The sequence below is a fragment of the Bidens hawaiensis genome, unplaced genomic scaffold (genome assembly GCF_021521415.1).
Source record: "Bidens hawaiensis isolate Kalapana, Puna unplaced genomic scaffold, B.hawaiensis_p1.1 tig00050615_1, whole genome shotgun sequence".
Lineage (NCBI taxonomy): Eukaryota > Viridiplantae > Streptophyta > Magnoliopsida > Asterales > Asteraceae > Bidens > Bidens hawaiensis.
In genome coordinates, this window is record NW_027506159.1 from 2162 (window position 1) to 26323 (window position 24162).

At 38.1% G+C, this 24162-nt stretch overlaps 2 protein-coding genes across 2 annotated transcripts; one reads left to right on the plus strand and one right to left on the minus strand.

Annotated features, from left to right (window-relative positions):
- Nucleotides 1–3755: 3755 nt before the first annotated feature.
- Nucleotides 3756–12430, plus strand: LOC143616901 (diacylglycerol O-acyltransferase 1-like). The gene is made up of 16 exons (XM_077089598.1): nucleotides 3756–3974; nucleotides 4657–4737; nucleotides 4813–4886; nucleotides 5172–5247; nucleotides 5731–5798; nucleotides 5985–6105; nucleotides 6199–6297; nucleotides 6448–6549; nucleotides 7398–7534; nucleotides 7627–7708; nucleotides 7830–7850; nucleotides 8771–8833; nucleotides 8924–8971; nucleotides 10823–10885; nucleotides 11653–11705; nucleotides 12325–12430. Exons 1-16 carry the CDS (start codon nucleotides 3756–3758, stop codon nucleotides 12428–12430), a joined length of 1413 nt encoding a protein of 470 aa, XP_076945713.1.
- A 2418-nt stretch (nucleotides 12431–14848) lies between these two features.
- On the minus strand, nucleotides 14849–16207 carry LOC143616902 (EPIDERMAL PATTERNING FACTOR-like protein 3). Its single transcript, XM_077089599.1, has 3 exons — nucleotides 15865–16207; nucleotides 15768–15822; nucleotides 14849–15046 (listed from the first exon to the last, which is right to left on the minus strand). The coding sequence occupies exons 1-3, from the start codon at nucleotides 15996–15998 to the stop codon at nucleotides 14849–14851; spliced, it is 387 nt and encodes a 128-aa protein (XP_076945714.1). The 5' UTR covers nucleotides 15999–16207.
- Nucleotides 16208–24162: the final 7955 nt, after the last annotated feature.

Here is a 24162-nt window from a genome sequence, read left to right on the forward strand (position 1 = left end):
TTACATCTGTTAACGTTCATCCGTTCACGTTCGTTCGGTAACGTACGGATTTATGATTATTCTTTTTGAATTAATATGTAATCGTTTATGTTGGTTTGTTCGTTAGAGCCGTTTATGTATGTTTGTCCATTAATGTTCATCAGTGCTCGTTAGTGTTTGTTTGTCAATTAGTGTCTGTGTGTTTATATGCCCGGGCTATGTGTAGTGGAGGGCTACAAAATGGGGGCAATTTTTGACACGCGGCGTCACGTCAGCAAATGAGCGATTTTAATTTTAGGGGTGTAATGGTGTTGTAGCCCCATCACATCTCTCACACACAGACACACACACACACACTCTCTCTCTCTCTCACACACACACTAATATGATAATATTATTCAAAAAAACAAACACGACAACAAATTCTTGTCGCCCACCCCCCTTGTCGGCCGTCTTATTCGCGGGGGTGGGTTCATTGGCTATTTGTCGCTCAACATGCCGCCCACTACACATACATTTAGTGTAATAGTGTTCATTAGTGCTCGTTTGTTCGTTGGCACCCGTTTACAATATTAACGAGCGGACACAAACAAACAGACAAACTCAAATCCTTAATAGTGCTCGTTTGTCCATTAGCATCCGTTTACGATATTAACCATGTCACACCTATGAATTATGATACGGGGCACACACGGGTACCTCGGGCATTCAGTGAAAACTATCATTGGTCGGGGCTTAGGTACATCCATGACTAAAACAACAAATTAGATGAATTAGAAAAATAATTCAAATCATGATTTTTATCATTTATTATTACATATATGACATTCTCAAAAAAATAAATAAATAAGTCTGTATTCGGTATCATTTTCTCATCTCTATCAAAATGACACAAATATGTTCGATATAAAGCTAAACAAAACATATGAGAAAATTCCAATTTGACTCCCTGAAATATATCGGCGGGATATGGATTAGCCACTGAAAACTAATTTGCGCATTATGGACGTCTGTCATATATGGGCGGGGCAATCTGTGCCATTCCGTCATTTATTTCCGTTAATGGCCGTTGAGAAGGAGGGTGTTTTAGACTTTTTACATAGAGAATATTGGCCGCTCAATCTGTGCCCTTCTGATTATTATATTTTTCAAAAGCTTGAAAAAACCAGCTTGTCGGGAAAAATGGCAGTCCGATCACCGGGTATTTTCTTCTTCCTCCTTCCTCCGGTTTCCTTACCCCCATTCTCCACCACAATTTCCTCCCCTCTTTCATTTTCTTTACTCCTCTCACATTCCTTCCTCTATACTCAATATATATATATATATATAGACATACATACCTCCATCTTCATCCAAGACCACCCACTCAAACCCGAAGCCACCGTAGCCGGCCACTTTCTTCTCAACATCGTCTCCGTCGACCGTAGCCACCATCCTTCTCGGCACCCGGTTCTTCCCGTCGCTTCTTCCCATCGCACCCGGTTCTCCCCGTCGCCGTCGCTTCTTCCCGTCGCCGTCGCTTCTCCGTCGCCGTTGCTTCCCGTCGCTACAATGGTTCTCACCATCAACCTGAGCTTCAATCGGGCCGTGTTTGGAGTGCCAATTGAAGTGAATCTCTGATTCCGGGTCCAGAATCAGGAAATATCGGCTCGTGTTTTGGCCAAATTTGCGGGTCAAAACACAATTAATTTCAACCGGATTTGGAACTTTGGGCCGGTTCTCCGTCGCCTACCTTTGTGAAAACCCGAAGTTTATAATTAGGGTGAAAATTAATTAGTATGTTATGTATGTGAAATCCCGAAGTTTATAATTCGGGTATTTTGATATATGTATTTTGTGTTCGTGTTATATATATAAAAAATTGTTTTTCATTGTGTTGCGTTTCGTGTTCGGGTTCGGGTTGTTTCGGGTTATATTGTATCTATAAAACGGGCCGTTTTGGGTTGTTTCGGGTTAAAAGTTTGTTAAAAAACGGCCCGTTTTGGTTGTTTCGGGTTATATTTTAGTTAAAAAAACGGGCCGTTTTAGTTGTTCCGGGTTATATTTGAGCTAAAAACGGCCCGTTTTGGTTGTTTCGGGTTTAAAGTTTGTTAAAAAACGGACCGTTTTGGTTGTTTCGGGTTAAATTTGAGCTAAAAAACGGCCCGTTTTGGTTGTTTCGGGTTAAAAGTTTGTTAAAAACGGTCCGTTTTGGTTGTTTCGGGTTATATTTGAGCTAAAAAACGGCCCGTTTTGGTTGTTTCGGGTTTAAGTTTGTTAAAACACGGTTCGTTTTGGTTGTTTCGGGTTAAAAGTTTGTTAAAAAACGGTCCGTTTTGGTTGTTTTGGGCTAAAAAACAGCCCGGTTTTTAACTAAAATATAATCCGAAATAACCAAAACGGCCCGTTTTTTAACTAAAATATAACCCGAAACAACCAAAACGAACCGTTTTTTTAACAAACTTTAAACCTGAAACAACCAAAACGGGCCGTTTTTTAACAAACTTTTAACCCGAAACAACCAAAACGAGCCGTTTTTTAGCTCAAATATAACCCGAAACAACAAAAACAGACCGTTTCTTAACAAACTTTAAAATCGAAACAACCAAAACGGGCCGTTTTTAAGCTAAAATATAACCCGAAACAACCAAAACGGGCTGTTTTTTAGCTCAAATATAAACCGAAACAACCCAAGACGAACCGTTTTTTTAGCTAAAAAACGGTTCGTTTTGGTGGTTTCGGGTTTAAATTTTGCTAAAATTGTTTCGTTTTGGTGGTTTCGGGTTTAAATTTTGCTCAAACACGGTTCGTCTTGCTTGTTTCGGGCTCGTTTGGATGATATATATGATGATGATATATATGATTATGATGATAAACAAACATCACAGATTAATGTTAAAAAGGTATATATAATTCATATTGTATATTTATAACAAATGTTGGCTTACTTCAAATGGTCAGTTTTGTTGGTTGTTAAAGAGCAGGTAGGGGGTTCGAACCCCACTCCACACGATATATAGAATTATTAGTTTTAAATTAATTATAGGCTCAGGTGTAAACTGGTAATTTCAACAATTTATGGTCAGTCAACTAACGGTTAACATGACGGAATGGCACAGATTGCCCCGCCCAAATATGGCAGACGTCCATAATGCGCAAATTAGTTTTCAGTGGCTAATCCATATCCCGCCGGTATATTTCAGGGAGGCAAATTGGAATTTTCTCAAAACATATAAATGTTACTATGAATGACACGACACCACTTGACACTTCTAACACAACTAAACATAACCAGGAATGTAACATTTTAGCACAATTTGTATTTAGCACGATTTATTAAATAAGTCTAAGAAATAGTAAAGCACGGTTAATAACAAAACAATTTGTAATTTGTTATAATATACATCCACTTTTCATCAATACGACTCGTATCAGGCTATGCGGACCGTATAGGGTGAAGAAACTGCATTTTTTTGTACCCTCCGTACACTTGTCACAAACGACCAGTTAGACACTCGTGTTAATCGTTTAACAAGTTTATAAACAGAATTTGTTTATTGTTGAGTTAACGGCGTTAAACTTTTACCCGAAAAGTAGAATAAAATAAAATAAAAGTCTGTTTGCATTGTATTGTATTGTGTTATATGTATAATCCAAAGAAACTAGACTTGAATCCACCGTTATAGTTTTGTTGTCGATCAGCTAGCTTCTTCACTAACCAACCAACCAACCAATATATATATATATATATCTATATATACACACGTACGTACCATTTTACAATATATTAATTACTGATGTCGTCATCTGACGTACGCAGACGTCCGATCACAACCACCGGTGTAATATCCGATTCGTTTTCGCCAAAATCAAATTCTGACGTCGGAAATAACGATTTCGATCATCCGAAAGCCGATCGGAGAAGAAGCGTGATGCAATACGCGTATCGTCCGTGTACTCCTGCTCATAACAGAATCAGAGAGTCTCCTCTTAGCTCTGACGCCATTTTTAAACAGGTCTTATTATTATTATTATTATTATTATTATTATTATTATTATTATTATTATTATTATTATTATTATCTTAATTGTTGTTTACGACTTTAGATAGTGAAATGATCAAATTATATACATGCATGCATGCATTTGTGCTTACCGTGAACAAACCGAATCCGAACTAAATGAGCAAACACGAACAGAGGCAAATGTTCATTCTATTGTGTTCGTGAATGTTTAGTAAATGAGCTAGCACGAACAAAGGCCATGTTCATTTACATATGTTTATGTTTGTTTGTTTAATAAACGAATGAACATGAACATGGAATTTCGTTCGATTAACTAAATGAACAAACACAAACTGTGGCATATGTTCTTTCTGTTGTGTTCGTGAACGTTTGATAATGTGCTCGTTCGTTTTGTAAATGATAAATGAATATGAACACAGAATTTCATTAGATTGACTAAATGAACCAACACGAACAAATGCCGTGCTTGTTTACCTCCATTTATGTTCGTTTATTTAACAAACGTACGAACATGAACATTCGATTAACTAAATGGACACGAGCAGAGGCCATGTTCTTTCAATTGTGTTCGTGAACGTTTGATAATTTGAATGTTTACGTCTGCTTATGCTCGTTAATGTTTGTTGTTATGATGAACAGTTATTATAATTGTCTGATTAGAAAGTTGTTGCAGAGTCATGCAGGCTTATTTAACCTCTGCATAGTGGTGCTTGTTGCTGTAAACAGCTTGCTCATAATTGAAAATCTTATGAAGGTGCCTGTGTTGATCTTAACTTTATAATTTTTGTTTGTTTCGTCGCCGTTCAATTAACCTATATTAATTTTACAGTATGGTTTATTGATCAATGCAAATTTTTGGTTTAGTTCAAGATCATTGAGAGATTGGCCGCTTCTTATGTGCTGGTAATGTTGTTATCTACCAGGGATTTCGTTTCTGGACATTTATAAATTAAATTAACGTGCTAACTGTGAGAATCGAGTAGTATAATTATATATACAACATAGTGCAATTATGGTGTAGTGTTATTACACTACGCTGTAATTACATAATTAGACTACTTGTAAATATAATTACATTACTTGATTCTAACAGTTAGCACGTTGATTTAATTTATACGTTAACTTTCCCATTGTTATTTAACTTTTTTTTAATATTTGCTAGATAAAGTTTTATGGTTTTTCTTGTAGTTTGTCACTTCCGATCTTCCCACTCGCTGCATACACTGTAGAGAAATTTGCATGGACAAAACGTTTATCCGACTCTGTAAGTAAATAGTTTTAAGGTATATTTGTTTTTACTAATCCCAACTATCATCTTTTGGTCGCTGCTGCCAATCCCAACTAATGAATCGGCTGCCAATGGTCCCATATTTTAACGTATTTGTTCCCAACAGTCCGCGACTAACAGAATCCTAACGTCGTTACTTGCACATCGCTAGAAAAACGCTTTTGGCTGGAAAAGTTACATTTTCGTTTTCCTGAAAAAAAAAATTAAGTTTTCGGCGACCAGCAACTACCGGCGTTAGGATTTTGTTAGTCGCGGACTGTTGAGAACAAATACGTTAAAATATGGGACCGTCAGCAACCAATTCGTTAGTTGGGACCGGGCAGCAACCAAAAAATGATAGTTGAGATTAATAAAAAACAATACACCTAGTTTTAATTGCCAAACTAAATAGTAAATACAATGTTCTTTTGTATAAGATATATCAATTCATAACATTTTGAATTTGATGTACTCTTGTAGGTTGTTATCACTCTCCATATTATAATAACTACAATTGCCATTCTCTATCCAGTTTACATGATCTTGAGGTTAGTGTACCATATGCTTATAATTTCATAAACAAGCTTCTTTTAACTTCTCCTTTTGCTTATTGCCATTTTTTTGCATTTATTTCAGTATATATGTTGTACACTAGTATATATGGTAAATTAACTAGTTAGTTAATATTGTGAAATGCTTGAATAAATTTTAAGTATGCGATTAAAGTTTTGCAGGTTTGATTCAGCCGTTCTATCAGGGGTTACACTGATGTTTGCTTGTGTTAATTGGTTAAAGTTGGTATCTTTTGTGCATGCAAATTATGACATGCGCTTGCTCGTGAACTCAATCGATAAGGTAACTAAATATGTAACAGTTATGTTACATGATCGTCTTGTACGATATTTTGTGGAAAGTTTTCTCAAATAATTTTACAAATTGTTGTGTTAGGAGAAAGTGAAGTCGGCGTCTTCAAGTATCGAGTACTTTTATGATGTCAACTTCAATAGTTTGGCATACTTCATGGTTGCTCCTACACTATGTTACCAGGTACATAACAGCTTTATTTAACTATAACATATATACAATCCTACCATAGCTTTGCTATTGGTGGGATATACTGAGTACGATATATACAATCCTAATATTTACAAAAAAACTAAAAATAAAAAAATTCAGTAAACTTTTTTTTACTTGTAGAGAAACTATCCTCGCACCGCATGTATCCGGAAGGGTTGGGTGATAAGGCAGACGATTAAATTCATAATATTTACAGGGGTGATGGGATTTATCATTGAACAAGTAAGTCTTCTTAAAAATGTTTAATATTTTGCTTGTGTATTTATGCATTTCAATTTAGAATGGGAGCATGATGGGCCTGATAAGTAATGTGGCATCATTTGGGCTTGGGTTGAATTGGTCCATTTTAGTTCCGTTTAAAACGGGCCGGGCCGGGCCGGGTCGGGTTGACTCACTAACATGTTTTTTATCCATTTTATTGCTTCTTTATAACTAATGAATGCATTAGTTAGGGTGACAATAATAGGACTGAGCACAGTTCGGTTCGGTTATTAGGCGAAATTGAATTCATCGGTTTTCTGAATTTACAAATCGTTCGGATTTTGGTTATTTTTGGTTTCGGTTCGGTTATAGTCGAGTTTCTATTTTCAATTATGTGTAGACATTGCAAACAAAATTTAAAATTAAAAATGAAAATGATGATTTTAGGTCCGTAAGAGCGTATTCGAGTACCACATATATATTGAATTCTACAAACAAAAATAGGCGCGTGTTACGTGGAACCAAACGAATACAAAGTTGCTAAAGTACTAGAGTTGAAAATTCAACAACGTTCTTAATAAAAAAAAATAATAAAAGTTTAGTCCCAATCTTCATTCGTCATCTTGTTCATCTGCAAAGTTTAGTCATAGTCTTCATCATATTCATAATCTTCATCACCATCAATCGGTTCGGTTTCTCAAAAAATCAAAAAATTAACCGTCTGTCAATGCTTCGGTGTGGTTTTTTCGACTAATTCGGTTTTCTGCTCACCCCTAGACAATAATAATTTGAATTTGCAGTTAAAACAATTTAGGTGGTTATATGCATTCGTATTAAACTTATTTTGACATTGTCAAGTTTGCATGCAGTATATTAACCCCATTGTTAGAAACTCGCGGCACCCATTAAAAGGGGACTTTTTATATGCTATCGAACGCGTTTTGAAGCTTTCCGTTCCAAATTTATACGTATGGCTCTGTATGTTTTACTGCTTTTTTCACCTTTGGTAAGCCTTCTTTTATTACTGTTTTTACTTATGGTTCTTGTTCAGCATTCTGCTAGTTATATTACAAACAATGCTGCGCGCTACTGATATAGGTTAAATATACTTGCTGAAGTTCTTCGTTTTGGTGACCGTGAGTTCTATAAAGATTGGTGGAATGCGCAAACAGTAGACGAGGTAGGCTTTTTTTAAAAAAAAAAAATCGAAATAAACAGAAAATATATTTTGAAATTTTATTTGCTATAAAATGGTTGCTGACTTGCTTTTTGTGTATGTATTATGTCGGTGCTGATTTTAGTACTGGAGACTATGGAATATGGTAAGCTTATTGTCAAACATTACCAACTAATTCCTATTTTAGAGGGTCAAGTTATGAACAAAAACGAGGAGGAAGAGAAGGTTTTGTAACCACACAAGAAAACCCTTAAATTTTAAAAAAAAATCATAACTCAAAATTTAATAAAAAAACAAAAAAGTAAAAACACAAAAATATTTCTACCGTCTTTCTCGTTCTCAAAAAAAAAAAAAAAAAAACACAATGATAAGTGAAAAAAGTCGTTGTGTCTTTTTGTTTATCAATGTGTTTTGTGTTTATTTTCGTATTGATTGTGTCTTTTTTCTTTATATTGTGTTATATTACTCAACATTGTGTTATATTTTGTTCGGCATTGTGTTATATTTTGCAATCTATTATGTCTTTTTTTAGTTATAATTGTGTCTTTGATCTTGGCATTGTGTCTTTTCGTCATTTTTTTAATTTTTTTTTGAACGGAATGATGGTGGAAACATTTTAGTTTTTAAAATTTTTTCGTTTTTTATTTATATTTTGAGTTATGATTTTTTTATTATATTTTTTGAATTTATTTTTAAGGGGTTTTTTTGTGGTCACAAATCCTTCTCACACTTCTCATTTTTATCTTCCTTTGTATTTTAACTTTACCCGATTTTAAAAGGCCATATTGTCCCTTATTACTCCGTTTTTATTCGGTAATGGGAGCCATTATACAATGTTGTAATCTTGTGAACCGGCTATTTATATATTTTTTAATCGTTCGAAGTTATATAAACTATAAAGTAAATAGTTATTAATTTATAGCTAAAGCCTAAAATGTAACTAATATTTATTTTTTATAAAAGATACGATCGGGCCTTAATGGCCCAGTCTTTAACCGGTTAGGACACTCGGGCGTAAAGTGCATACACGATGCACTGCTAATAAATGTTTGATTGTTTCCGCAGCCAGTTCATAAATGGATCATGCGACATATATATTTCCCATGCTTACGTAGTGGCATACCTAAGGTAACGATTAACGAAGTTGTTTTATATCATCATTTGACATATCAAGTTCTTGATATATAAAGTTATAATATTTGAGACCCTTGGATTCAGGGAGGTGCCCATTTGATTGCATTCTTCATGTCTGCAGTTTTCCATGAGGTATATCACTATATATATATATATATATATTAGTTTTTATCCCCCGTATTACGGGGGCTGTTTTACATTATTCGTTTTCAATATTTATATACATTTTTGGAGTTTAATTTTATTTATTATAAAGAAATTCATAATATACTTAAAGTTATCTGGGTTGGGTCAGATCCAAGACCCACTTATTTTTTTACTAAATAATTGTTTCTTCTTTTTTTTTAAAAAAAAATCATATAATAATTTTATCTGGTTCTAATATTTATTTATTTTTTGAATTTATATTTTTTTATTGTATGAAAGTTAATAATATACTTATGGTTTGATGATAAATTGTTTCACTGAGATGTTATAACCCGTTTTAAAAGCTATATGATTTTGATGAGACCCAAGACCCGTTTATTTTATTTACTATAAAATTGGTTTTTAATTATAAATAATATTTATGAAGGTTAATAATATACTTATGGTTTTATGAGACCCAATACCCATTTATTTTTTTTACTATAAAATTGGTTTTTTAATTTAAATAATATATATATCTTTTTCAAAATAAATAAGATATTAATTTTTAGTATATCCTATTTTATAGGATTTTTACATCAATATTTTGGTGAGAATAATTTTTAATTTAATGGGATTTATAACCCGTTTAAGGAATATCTGGGTTTGGTAAAACCCATACATATGAATTCGGGTCAAATGCATGAGAAGTTTCCATTTAAAAATCAAGCAAATCTGGTGACTCCTAAAAAAGGGGGAGCAACCACATCGCGACACATATGGTTTTTATATTTTCGTTTATATTATATATATATATATATATATATATTTATATATATATACTATTTAATAAATAAAGTTTTTTAAATGCCACATGTCATCACTATATTCATTCTTACAAAATTTCCCCTCCTCTCTCTCATATTAAATACATTTCTCTTTTAATTTTCATTTTCAGTTTTTAATAATTCCATCCTAACTTAAAAGAATCAATACCATAATAAATATATTAATTTGTTTAATATAAAATATATTGCATTAGTTATTAATATTAAATTTTTATAAGTAACCAATATGAAACGGGTGGGTTTTTTAACTGATTAAAGTATCAAAGATTGTTCGTGTCGAAACAGTTTTAGATTAAAATGAATTTTGATCCACCAGTTGGTTTAGAAAAGTAGTCATTTACACATAAGTTTTGATATAGAAAATAATAAAGAAATAATTTATGATTTATGAATTTTCTAACAACTTTTTATTTGCAAATTACGTAATATGTAATTTTTTTACCGTAATAATATATCTTTATATATGTGATACCTGTTTTTTTGTATTTCACATTATGTTATTATTTAAAAAAAATACTTATTCTAACCCTTGTGTTACACGGGTAACTAACCTAGTATATATATAAAAGATTGATTTCTCTTGAAAACTACTTTGACTTTTAAGAACTCGAAATAACTCAACGTAACAATTTTTTTACGAATATGTAACACGTAAGTGTAAGTAACGTAAAAAAATTTACAGTATTTTTTTACACACCGAATCGACTTATTACACATGTTAAATTCATGTAATTATAAAAAATCTTTATTCTCTCTCATAATTAATTTTTTAATTAGATTTATTCTCCGCCACATATTCAATACCTATTTAATTGATTGTGTGATCCATATTGAGTTCTTAAAGTTTTTACATATTACACTTACACTTACATATTACATATGTGTAAAAAAATTTCAAAACAAAAATTGTTACGTTGAGTTCCTTTAAATTTTTAAAACTCAAATTGGTTATCAAAAGAAATCAATTAGTTATTTAAATTAACATCTGATTGTTTTTTATATGCATCAGCTTTGTATTGCTGTTCCCTGCCATATTTTTAAGTTTTGGGCCTTTCTTGGAATCATGCTTCAGGTCACAATCTCTTTTTTACTTTGTTCGATAGTCGATATTAGAGCAATCCCATCCCACTCTTTATCCCTGTCTCTATAATTACACTAAAAAACACTATATTTCTCTCAAATGTTCAATTAAATAATTTTTTTTAATACCTTTATCATTACATTTTTTACTCTCCTTCACTCACAACCAATCCAACAAATATTAAAATATAAATAGGGGCAAACAATGTTCTCCAAATGTTTCCCCATATTTATAAATAATCACTACATTTCTCTCTCCACCCTATAATTTACACTCACAATCACTCATAAACTAACCCTATAATTTGCAAACTCCTCACACATAATTATAGGGGATGGGATGAGAATGCTCTAATGTAAATAAGAAGCATACCATAACGATACACAATGTTGAAGTTGATCAAAGTCTAGTTTTAAGTCCATACAACCTCCTAAATCGTTTTATATAAAGATTTAGAAAAACTTTGGTAATAATGTTTTTATAAGTATATATAAACAAAGCTTGAAAATTGTAAACAAAGTTGTCCACAGGTCAACATAGGTCAACATAACCTGGCCAGTGGCGGACAGAGGAAAAAATTTCACAGGGTCGATCGAAATTTTAACATATATATACCTTTAAAAGATTTTTTCACATGGATCATCCAGGTCTGGTCTACCAATGAACCTGGCTAGTAATATAACGACGCGTATCAACCTAAACTCTTTTGACTCGTTACCCAACCCTTTGACCTTCCCATCTTGTTCTTCTTGGATCAGGTGCCATTGGTGATGCTCACAGATTTCTTGCAACGCAAGTTCCAGAATTCAATGGTACGTGATAGTTTCTTATATACTTAAACAATCACGGGTCAATGGGACGAACATGTTAACCATGTCAATTTGGACAAAGTTAAAATGTAAAGGGAGGCAAAAATAAGAAGTGTGAGAAGAGTTTGCGGCCATAAAAAAAACGTCAAAAAATAATTCTAAAAAAAATAAAAAAATCATAACTCAAAATATATATACAAAACGAAAAAATTAAAAAAACTAAAATGCTTCATCTGCCATTCCTGTTCCATACATGAAAAAAAACCGACGAAAAGACACAAAGCCGAGAAAAATGATACAATGACGAAAAAATAAACAAAAAACACAATGATTAACAAAAAGACACAATAAATTTTTTTTTCTCAACATTGTTTTTTTTTTTTTGAGATCGAGGAGAATTGTGGAAACATTTTTTTGGTTTTACTTTTTTATTAAATTTTGAGTTATGATTTTTTTATTAATTTTTTTTTCTATGTATCATTTTAACCCTTCTCAGTTTTGTCACTCTTTGTAAAATAATTTGACTCTCATAATCTTATACAATTAATTAATTAAAAATTACAAGAGAAAGGTTTTGCTTATTTATTTTATTTTTTTTAATTATTTTCTTTTATTTTTTCGGGTGGGAAACATTATGTTCTGGTGCTTTTTTTGCATTCTTGGTCAACCCGTGTCTGTGTTACTCTACTACCATGACTTGATGAATAGAAAAGTCAACACTAAATAAATAATATCCTTCCAAACTAGAGAATGATTTATTGCATGTAGTTTTTGCAGGTAATGATATTTTATAATAGTACATTTTTGTTTGATGATATATTTTTGGTAATTATTACAAACAGTTATAGACAACTTTTGTTGCAAGCAACTAATATGAAGAAGTAATAATAAAATAAAAATAATAGTTGAGGTCAAATAGAAAGTTTGATTTTTATAAGAAGACATGACAGGGTGACATTTAATAATTTATAAAAAACAAGAGAAGGGACATTTTGGTCATCACATATTAATAAAACCCTCTTTACAATCACCATAATAATAATAATAATAGTGGAAAGTTAATGTGCAAATAAAATTAACATGATTAACGTGAGAACCAAGTAGAGTAATTATTTATGATATACTTACATAATTACTCTACTTGTATATATATAAGGGATAACGCATCGCCGACGTGTCGTTATCCTATTTGTTTCAGTAACGCATCATCGGTGTTCGCTATCATGTCGTCAGCGACGAGATACCAAAGGGACAAAGTTGGAACTTGAATTAGTGAGGATAAATTGGAAATACATTCTATGAATTGGTCAATTTGGGAATTTTCCATAATAATGATTATTATTATTATTATTGTTTGTTATGTTTCAAAAAAAAATTGTATTGAATTACTAATAAAAACAGCTTTTATGGAGGCCAATCAAGATTTTCTAATATCTTGTTTACTTCACGTAAGAGTTTTTGATACTAATTTTTTATTAGTATTTTATTTATTATTTAATTTGATTTTTCTCTAAAATTTAGTTCGATAACCTTTTAAAAGATTTCAAAAACGCTACGTTCAAACATGGTGTTTCCGGTCTGTAACTTTATTTCAAACCAGTTTCTCATAGCCAAATGATTTGTTTGTTCATAGTGAACACACAAATTGATTGTTTATGAGTTTAAGCTGACTATAACAGTTGTCATTAAAGAGATGCCGTTTCTTTAAGTGGTCATTAAATAACTTAATTACATATACTAACTCATTTTGTTTGTAACTAAAAACCACTATAATCTTTTAAAGCCTATGGAAGACTGGATATCCAAATCCTACAATGAAAATGGAAGGCACATACAACCTTACAACAACACAAATCCTCAAGAGTTTAGATGTTATAGAGCTTCTAATGCATCATCTTCTCAAACTCAAATGGATCACAACAATCCACTATGTAACCGCAAGTCAACAAACCGGTCAACGTCATAAAAAATGGAGCTTTAGTGACCCAGAATTGCAAAGGAAGAAAAGGGTTGCTAACTACAAGGCTTATACAATGGAAGGAGAAGTCAAAGGGTCAATTAAAAAGAGCTTAAGATGAATGAAAGATAAGTACTTAAAGATGGCTTGTGGTTTAAGATCATGAACAATATAACACAAAACCTTTTAGGTTTTCAAATAAGCCCGAAAGACCACTCGCATTCACAACTTGACTAAACTAAATATTTTATTGAATAAATATAAATTATTAGTTTTTATTGTATTATAAACTAATTGAGAAATACAAAATTTAAACATTCAAATAATCTTTCAAATCATCAAGGTCGATATAAAAAATTTAAACCCACAAAATCGGAAGCAATGGAAGTAGTATGAAAATATGTCAGCATTATACTCTATAAACATATTATTTTTTTTATGAATTTTGGTATTTTTTTAACTATATTTTTTTAGTCAGATAAGATTATGTTTTTTTTATATGAGTATTATTCAAAAAAAATATATATATAATTAATTATTCAATTACAATTTTATATGTGACATGCAAATTTTTTTTGTAGGTGTCAGAATACCAATGGACTCATAGTCGGTCCACCAAACAGGTTGAGTCAATTAATTTAGTTTTCGTTTTTATATTAGTTTATAACCAACCGTCCGAACAAGTTCTACCCAATGGGAGTGGTCTTAAGGGCTGTTTGGTAGCCTCTTAACAGTTATTAAGAGGCTATCTCTTAATGGCTCATAGCCTCTTAATGGTTGAGAGGTAACCTTAAGTCTGAATGATTTAGAGGTAACCAGTGGTCTTAAGGGCTGTTTGATAGCCTTTTAACAGTTATTAAGAGGCTATCTCTTAATGGCTTATAGCCTCTTAATGGTTAAGAGGTTATGAGTCATTAAGAGGTAGCCTCTTAACATTAAGAGGTAGCCTCTTAATAACTTTTAAGAGGCTACCAAACAACCCCTTAGTGACAAGGGAAAACAGACGAGAACGAACTTTAAAAATTAATTTTTTAGTATAAAATCAACTTAATGTGTTATCTTATATTTTCTTAAATCTTTTTTATATGCTATTTATGCATCTAAAAATATTATGCAAGAGACCAAACATTTCTCACATATTAATAATAAAAAGAAAGTTGTGCACATTACAAATGGGTAATTATGAAATTAAGGACTATAGAAAACAGAACCACACTTGCATTTCCAGCCTTCAGGCTCATAGTTGGCATATTGTGGACCAAAATGGACGGTGGGGACTTGAGTTGGGCTACATGGTGCACACCCTCTACACTTGTGCTCACATCTTGGTGGTCTTGACCCAAGTCTACTTAACACCTCCTCTTCTCTTGCTCTGCTATCAAAACCCTATTTTTTTTTAAAAAAATTTCACAACAATTTTATTACAACCACTAAAACATAATAAATTTCATGAATTCAACTTATTAAATAAAGTTTAAGAAACAATTCTAGTCACCAAATGTGTAAAATCTTAAATTACAAATTCACAATATTATTTCAAAAGTAACGCGTTCAATACATAACTAATTTTAAATAAAAAACGTTATATGTTTTTAAAGGTCTCTGTTTAAAATGGTCAGAGAAAAAAAACAAAAGTGTTTACATGTGATTCTCTATATACAATTGATTTTGTATAACACCACCTACATATAATTATTTGTGGAATTCAAATAATAAGGCAAAGAGCCGTCTCCGAGAATTTAAATACCTTGGTTTAGCCAAAATTAAAAGGCCGTTAGCTTTAACGAAAATTTTTTATTCGATAATGTACATGAATAAAACTTTTATCGACCGATTTATTATAAGTAGAAACCATTCTGAGGATGCAATTATCTCATAAAACATTGCAAATAACCTTATTTTTAACACCAAAAAACATATATATACAATATATATAAAAAAGTTTGTGTCCCCGAAACTTATGTGACCCGGCCGATGGTGCGGCTCGCCCTGATAAGACAAAATAGTTTCGTACGGGTCAACCCAACTCGACCCAACTGACACTAAAGTTTTAATCACGTTGACCCGTTATTCAACCCGTTTCGCCACCTTATTTCATTTCACATACCTCTTGCATGTCAATATGAGCCCTAGATGGTTGCAAAACCTGGGCTGTAAAGACATGACAAAGTTAGAATTATTGTGTTTTTTTTATTCTATGCTACAAAATCCAATAATAATAATAATAATAATAACACCAACCTTGATTATTTGAAGGTGCAAAATGCATATTTCTTGCACATACACCACTCATCATTACATGCCAAACAATGATGAACAAACAAATTCTTCTAGCCATTTCAAAGACAATTAAATTGCTATGTGCATATATAGGTAGAAGTTGTATATAAACATATACATATATGCATGTATGTATGTGAGTGTATTTGGTATAGATGATAGGAGGACAGAGACAAATGGGGTTGTCAAACTGATAATTTGACTGCAAAGTTTGCTTTATTTCCTATATGATAAGACAAGTCACATAAAAATGTTGTACAATTATATGTATAGCACACAAAATATAGAAATATGATGGTTGTTGAAGAGGTAGGTCCCAGCAGAGCCCAGTTGGACCCGCAAGACTCACCTTAAACAGGGACGTCTGCGCAGAGACCAACTGGATCTGCAGGACCAACCATGCTCAGAGACGTGACGACCTTACGCGCAGTACGCAAGCTGGTCCCGCAGGAAATGCCTCCCAATGGTGAAGGACTCCGCCTGTCCCCGCAGCCTCGGATACAAGCCATTAGGGAAGGCCACCCGCGCAGCATGGCTACACGCACAAGGCACTTAGCTCTCGTTCAGTGTCACCTGAAGGAATGAGCCAAGCCGGGAGCAATCCCGCACAGAGGCGGGAGGGGGAATACTCCCGCCCAAATAAGCCAGTCCGTATACTGAAGGATCTTTTACTGTACCTGACGAGGTATGGGCAAAAGATCTGATCAGAGATGCGACAGCTCACTGACAGCAGCATGGCAGACAGCACGCCACAGCACTGTGACCAATAGCCGCCGCCTACCCACCAACTCCTGCCATACCACGTGCCTAGCCTGTAGTTGGCAGAAGAGGAAGAGTGCACGACACGCCTGCTCTGTGTCAGCCGCTACCTATCCACCACTCACAGGCAGGGCACGTGCATAGGTTACAGTTGGTAGCGTGTTGGGCCGGCTAAACCCCTTGGAAACCTACCTTCGGCTATAAATACCACAAATGGTATGACCATCTCATCTTATCATATCTTACTACATTATCATCATATTATACCTGATATCTGCTCTAGCAATCTCTTAATATACTTTATATTTAAAGAGCAATCTAGTCTGATTCTCACGCCGGAGGGTGGTCACAAGGAGGAACCCCCCCTTCTCAGTGACGAGCTCACGGTGTCTGTTTTGCAGGTTATCAGAAGAACCATCTTCCAAGGGTCTAACCCCTCGTGGGAAACATCTCTCCAACCCCCAGGTTACCAGTAATCTGCCCGGGGTCTGGTTAGTGTTTCTTCATTGGCGCCATCCGTGCATAAAGCTAGAACTACAATTTTCTCCAGTTTTTTCAAAACTTCTACAAAAGATGGTTAGAGAAATTCCGGTAACCACAACCCCAGCTATTGGGGGGAATACCGGCAACACAGTTTTTACAAACACTACTCCGGCTACCGAAGCCGGAGCAAGTGAAGTAAATTTTACGAACACTACCCCACTTACTAAAGCAGGGGCAAGTGCAGTAAATGACCGCCTACTGGGGTCCACCGATACCCAGTTTGAAAAACGAAGACTCCCCCGCCAGACTCTCGACGAAGTCAAGGCATGGGCGGAGGCACGACAAAAGGAATTCCAGGCTGAGTTGAACGAACGCTTGCGTTCCGTGCAACAGGCCGACGAATTCGAATACTGGGAGGATGACTCGGAGGAATCCGACTCCGACGCGAACCCTCGTCATAAGGCAAAAGGGAAGCGTAAAGAAACGGAAACCCAACCGAAAAGGCATTTTGGACAAGCCTTCAAACCAAAAAGCATAGATGGAAGTCCACGAGACTTCTCTAAAACGTTCAGACCAAACGTTACAAACGCAGGAACGTCCAAATTTGCAAGGGACATTGCTGAAGCAATTGCCCCGAAGAGTGCTAAACAAATGCCTAACATAGGCACATATGACGGCCTATCTGATCCAGACGATCATTTGAACAGGTTCATAGCGGGGGCAACCGTTAGCAATTGGACGGAACCCACGTGGTGTTACATGTTCCAAATGACGCTGGTGGGGGCTGCTAGGGCTTGGTTTGATCGTTTACCGGTTAACCACATTTACGACTGGGCAGACTTCCAGCAGAAGTTTAGCCAACACTTCAGCCAGCAGCGAAAGTATACCGAAGAGCAATGGACAATCCTCAAATGCACACGGGAAGAAGATGAATCTCTGCCAAACTTCATCACTCGCTTCAACTCAAAGAAGTTAAGTTTGGGCAATATCAGCGAGGATCTTGTTCGCGCAGCCTTCATCCAGGGCGCGCAGGACCCAGAGCTTATCCGCACCCTAACGGGTAAAGATGGAATGCCATCCACATGGGACGGCATCATGACAGCAGCCAAACGCTATGCGGAAACGGAGAAGCAACTGGGTAGAGACCTTCCGCAGAGCACAAACCTTTACACCCAGAGGACGAGAGAGGACAACGTCCTCACCGCCCGATTGAACAAAAAACGGAAGCAAGGCATTTGGCAGTCAAGGGTAAACTTTGACACCTCATCCGGCTTACAGCACCGATTGGGTGAAAGGGATAATGTAAAGCCGCACCGGAACTCCAGATGGACGCCACTTACCAAAAGCGTCACTGACATATTTGCTACTGAAGAGCTCCCATGGCCAAAGCCTCCAGAAATCCGACATCGTCACGATGCTGATCGGAGCAAGTACTGTGACTATCACAGAACAAAAGGCCACAACACTGAAGAATGCATAGACATAAAAGACATGGTCGAAACATTCGTCAGAGATGGGACGCTCGCGCACCTCGTGGCGAAATAAAAGCTAAGCAGGCAGGCAGGTGCGTGTGGAACCACGGCTGGGGTAAACACGAATAAAAAATCAGCTTCAATATGGAGACTACATGCTGCGTAAAGAACGAGATCCCGAAACAGGTGCGTGTCGGCTCGATGGCGCTCCCATCCCAACAACATGGAAGGGAGCTCATTTACACAGTTTGCATGTAAATCAATTCCAATTTGTAAAGAAAAGGCCAAGAGCCACTTCTAATGGAAATGATTCTCTTTAGAACATCGAAGCTGATGATTTTACATTTATACTTTTCTGGACACTAATATGCCGGTTTTCACCGCATAATTACGTGAAGTCAGTGAATGGGAAGGCGGTCCTACCCGCACGAACCCAATAACGTGACAAACCTTCACGCAGGTCAGTTGAAGGGGAAAAAGTTCAGCACCCAAAAATGAAAGTGCCGGTCTATCCGCACGAATCATTAAGGAAACTGAATAACCTGTCAACAACCGCGCGTCGAACGGTTAAAACTATCCAACACTGGTGACGACATTCACATTACGTGAAGTCGTTGCGTGGGAAGGCGGTCTTACCCGCACGAACCCAATAACGTGGCAAACCTTCACGCAGGCCAGGTATGGGTAAAGTTTTGCCATCCTACTAAGTGCAAGTGACGGTTCTACCCGCACAATCACGAAAGAGGAAGCAAAACTTCACACCTATTATCAACCACGTTCAAAGGTTAACTTATCCTCATAAGAAAAACCTACACGCAGGTCAGGTATGGGTAAAGTTTTGCCATCCTACTAAGTGCAAGTGACGGGTCTACCCGCACAATCACGAAAAGAGGAAGCAAAACTTCACACCTATTATCAACCACGTTCAAAGGTTAACTTATCCTCATAAGAAAAACCTACACGCAGGTCAGGTATGGGTAAAGTTTTGCCATCCTACTAAGTGCAAGTGACGGGTCTACCCGCACAATCACGAAAGAGGAAGCAAAACTTTAACCCATCAACCACGTTCACCAGGTTAACTTATTCTAAACACTTGGAAAATTGCTATTTTAAACTAAGTATGCAAGTCATAAGTTTATAAAGCAAAGAATCCAATGAAAGGAATAACAATCGTATATTTCAATGATATATTACAACAGTGGCCGGGTAACTACCCGCCTAAAAGAAATCTATACAAAGCTAAGTCTATCCTAGCAGTGGGAAGGGACCTTCAGGATCGGGCTTCAGGGCCACCTCCGCTTGGACCAGCACCGTCAGAGGGTTCGGCTGCCCAAGGAAAGCCTTAAGGATGTTTAGCCCATCATCAGCAGCAGCAGCTTCGTTCACCTTCTCCACCACTGGATGCGGGAAGGCAGCGTACTGGTTCACAGCTTGGTCATAAGCAGCTTCAGTATTAACATTGAATAAAGGGAAGTTGGAGGGCGGAAAGCCTCTCTCAGCAAACCCTAGACCAAGCAGGAAGCCAGTCTTCTCCCCATCCTCATGAGAAGCGTTGAGGGCTGCGCTCATCGCATCGTCATAAGAGGTCTCTGAAAGGACCCGACGCACAACCTACAAAAGAATAGGAAGTTAGAACATTTTCTAATTACGAGCGGAAAGCGTAAAGAAAAAGATAAAGATACCTGAGGCAACGCTTCTCGAAGCAGCCATTGGAGGGTAGCTTGACTTTCTTTGTAAGCACGTTCGGCTCCGCTTTTATCAAGGTTGGCAAGTTGAACTTCCTTGGCGGCAGCCTCTTCGACGCTTTTGAGTTTCCTTTCAGTGCGGTCAAGCACCCCCCTCTGGTCAAGGATCTCCTGCAGCTTCTTGGCATCTTCCATTGCCAAGGCGTCATGAGCATGCTGAAGAGCCTTTAATTTGCATTTAAGCTGCTCATTCTCTTCGCGAAGCGGCTCAGCAACAGCTTCAGCCTTGGCAGCCCTCTCAGTTGAGTTTCGCGCAGTCTCCTTGGCCAGCCGAAGCTGTTCATTCACAGCTTGGGCAGCCTTGGAGCGGGCCTCGAGTCGCGCCTGGACTTCAACCTCGAGGGCCTTGAATGCCTTCTCCTTCTCGGCTGCGGCAGCGGCCAACTGCCGGTTCTCCTCCCGAAGAGCCCGCGCTTCAGATACATCTTTGGCACGAGCTGCTTTTAACTTGTCGTTTTCACGACAAAGCAGCTCGACGCGGGGCTGCGTCCGGGCCTGGAGGACCCGAAGCTCATTGGTTAGCCTACCCTCTTGGTAGCTAGCCATGGCTTCCCCCAACGCACCATGAGGAGCAGCGTGGCGAGCCCAGTCCACGCACTCCACAGGGGTACGAAGGGTTGTTCCTCGGCGTATGTTCCATCTTGGAACATACACTTCATTGGAATCCGACACTGCAAAAGAAACAAGGGCAGTTAGGAAAAGATGACAAAAATATACAAAGGAAAAAGAACCCTACGTACCTGTAGGGTCAATAACAGGCCGATAGCCGCCAAACCCATCACCTGAACCTAAAGGAAATCCATCCAACAGGTCAGGCAGACGGGAAGGTGGCATAGATCGGCGGGAAGCCCGGCGCGTACCTGATGGTCCGGCCGTCGGCGCCGGTGGCGCAGGTATAGTGGCAGCCGCTGTGGTAGCCATTGTTGGCGCCGCCTCCTCAGCAACAGTAACCGCCGGCTCCGTGAAAGATGCTGTAAAAATTGCACTCACGGCCGGCGGAGACACCTTCTCAGCTGGAACAGCCTCAGGAAGGCTGGAACCAGCGGAAGCAGGCGTAGACGCCTGGGTCGACGCCTCGGGAAGGCTGACCGAGCCTTCCCTCATTGGCGGGGGAATACTTGCTCCAACTCCACCCTGGAATGCGTCAACATCCACACCTGCACAAGCAAGTGTTAGAAAAATTTATTTGAAACAACAAATCTAGACAAGAATTATGGGGGTACTTACGGGGTTTCTTGAGATTGAACGTACGGACGAGCGGGGGCGAACCCGATGGAGCCGGCCTCTTGACACCGGTAACCGTCGTCGTCGCTGCCTCCCCGGAGGTAACAGCTACAGCCTCCGGAGCGGTGGTCTCCTCACCACCGGGCTTCCCCGCCACCTCTCCATTATCTGACTCCGAGTCAGATAGGACTACCGGGTCGGCCGTAGAGGCCACTTTCTCCTTGCCTTTCCCGACGCCAGCCTTTTTCTTCCGCACCAGTGGAGGACCTTCTGCGGATTCCTCAGAAGAAGAAATGTCAACTCCAGCAGCAGGCACAGCATTGAGAGGTTCAGGGTAGAAGATAGGCTTACCTGGCCGTCGGTGGCTCAGGATCTCTTGGCCTGGCGGGTAAACCTCCACGAACCGACCCGCGGTCTGCTCTAAGATGGGCAACTCGTTCTCGTCCAGAGCACGAGTACCCATCCGCGCGGGACCATCTTCCTCCCGCGGGTTCAGGAGCGACTGAAGATCGTTCCCCTCTGAAATCAACAAGAAAGTTAGAAAAAATCGAAGTCAGCAAAATGAAACAAGACGTACCATAAGGGACAGAGTTCGAACCATATTCAAGGACGATCGGAACCTTATCCGCATTCGCCGCCTTCCACACCCGGCTCATCCCCAGCATCACCATCGCCGACTCCGGAAAACGGAAAACCGGGGACTGGACCCGGGATATCTTCGAGAACCATTCCGCCTCCTCGTAGTTGAGGGCGGGAAGGTTCGGAAGCGCCTGGCCATTCTTGGAACTTCATGGCGATGGGGATGGCGCGAGCGGATATGAAGAAGAACTCTCTTCTCCATGAGCGAAGACTCCGCTCGGTGGTACAAATCTTTAAACCCTTAATACGGGTTGTAAGAGTGTACCACCCCTGGATGCACCTCCAAGTGTAGAAGGTCATCAGACGGTCAACGAGGGGCTCAAGGCCCAGTATCCGGCACACCCACTCAAAGTGCCGGACCTTGGCAATGGCCATGGGGTGCACCTCGGTCAGGTGCACACCGTGCCTCTCCAGGACACGGTACACAAACTTTGTCAACGGAAACCTAAGGTTTCCGTAGACAAAGAATGCAGCATAAACCCCGATCTTGCCACTAGGGGCATCGTACACAGTATGGTGGGGTTCAGGAAACTCAGGCTCGAGAGACTCGAGCATGAACTTCCTGACGATATACTGGTACAGCTCGACAGGAAGAGAACACTGGCATTCGCCAGCAGTCTTCTGATCATCAGCATCGTGAGAAGACATGGTGGAAGAAAGAAGAGATTTCAGAGTAATACTTTACTGAAAAAGAGAAATTCGCCGGAAATTACTGGAGAAGAAGAGATGAAAGTGGAAAGGGTGAATTGCAAATAACCCTCTCCCCCTTTATATAGTAATCGCAATTAATGCGGTGAATTTAATGCGGAGGAGAGAGAAACCGAATGTGCAATGAAACTATGGCACGTGGCAAAAAGCAAGCTGGCAACAGCTGTTGAAAGGACGTATGCCAGTAATTTCGCGGCCACGCGCCCGAAAAATCGCGCCCAAGCGCCTGAAAAAGCGACTGGAATGACCATGTTCTGTCACGTCACCATAACTTCCTGCACGTCCTGACACAGTCAGAAGAAACCGTCGCACGACGTTTCAGAGGTTTATCTTTTCACCAACTCTTCGAATTTCAAAATTCAAAATTCGAAAATATTAAAAAGTAAGCGGGAAAATACCCCTTACCCCTTGGCAAGCAAGTAACTGTAAGACGGATGCGGGTACAGTGTAAAGGCAAAACCCTTCACATACCTAGCACCCTCAGGGAATTGGAGCCAAATAAACCTTGGCAAACAAGTAACCGTAAGCCGGCTGCGGGTACAGTGTTAAGGCAAAACCCTTCACATACCTAGCACCCGCAGGGAATTGAAGCCAAATAAACCTTGGCAAACAAGTAACCGTAAGCCGGCTGCGGGTACAGTGTTAAGGCAAAACCCTTCACATACCTAGCACCCGCAGGGAATTGAAGCCAAGAACCTTGGTGAACAAGTAACCGTAAGACGGATGCGGGTACAGTGTTAAGGCAAAACCCTTCACATACCTAGCACCCGCAGGGAATTGAAGCCAACTACCTCGGCAACCAAGTAACTATAAGACGGGTGCGGGTACAGTGTAAAGGCAAAACCCTTCACATACCTAGCACCCGCAGGGAATTGACGCCAGGAATACCTTGGAAGTAAAGTAACCGCAAGACGAGCGCAGGTACAGTGTTAAGGCGAAACCCTTCACATACCTAGCGCTCCGCTGGGAATTGAAACCAAGAAGGATCTTCTGGGCAATGCTTGCGGAAACGGAAATAACAGCCCCGCATAGCGGGAACATCGAGAACTACGTTGTTTAAAGCTCCAGGATGGAATTGGTGGTCTTAACATAATTGATCACTATGTTCAAAACTACCAAAACCTCATGGAAAATACATACAACTGGGACTCAATGCTCCTGACTTGCGAGGAGGTTACAGACCTACCCGCAT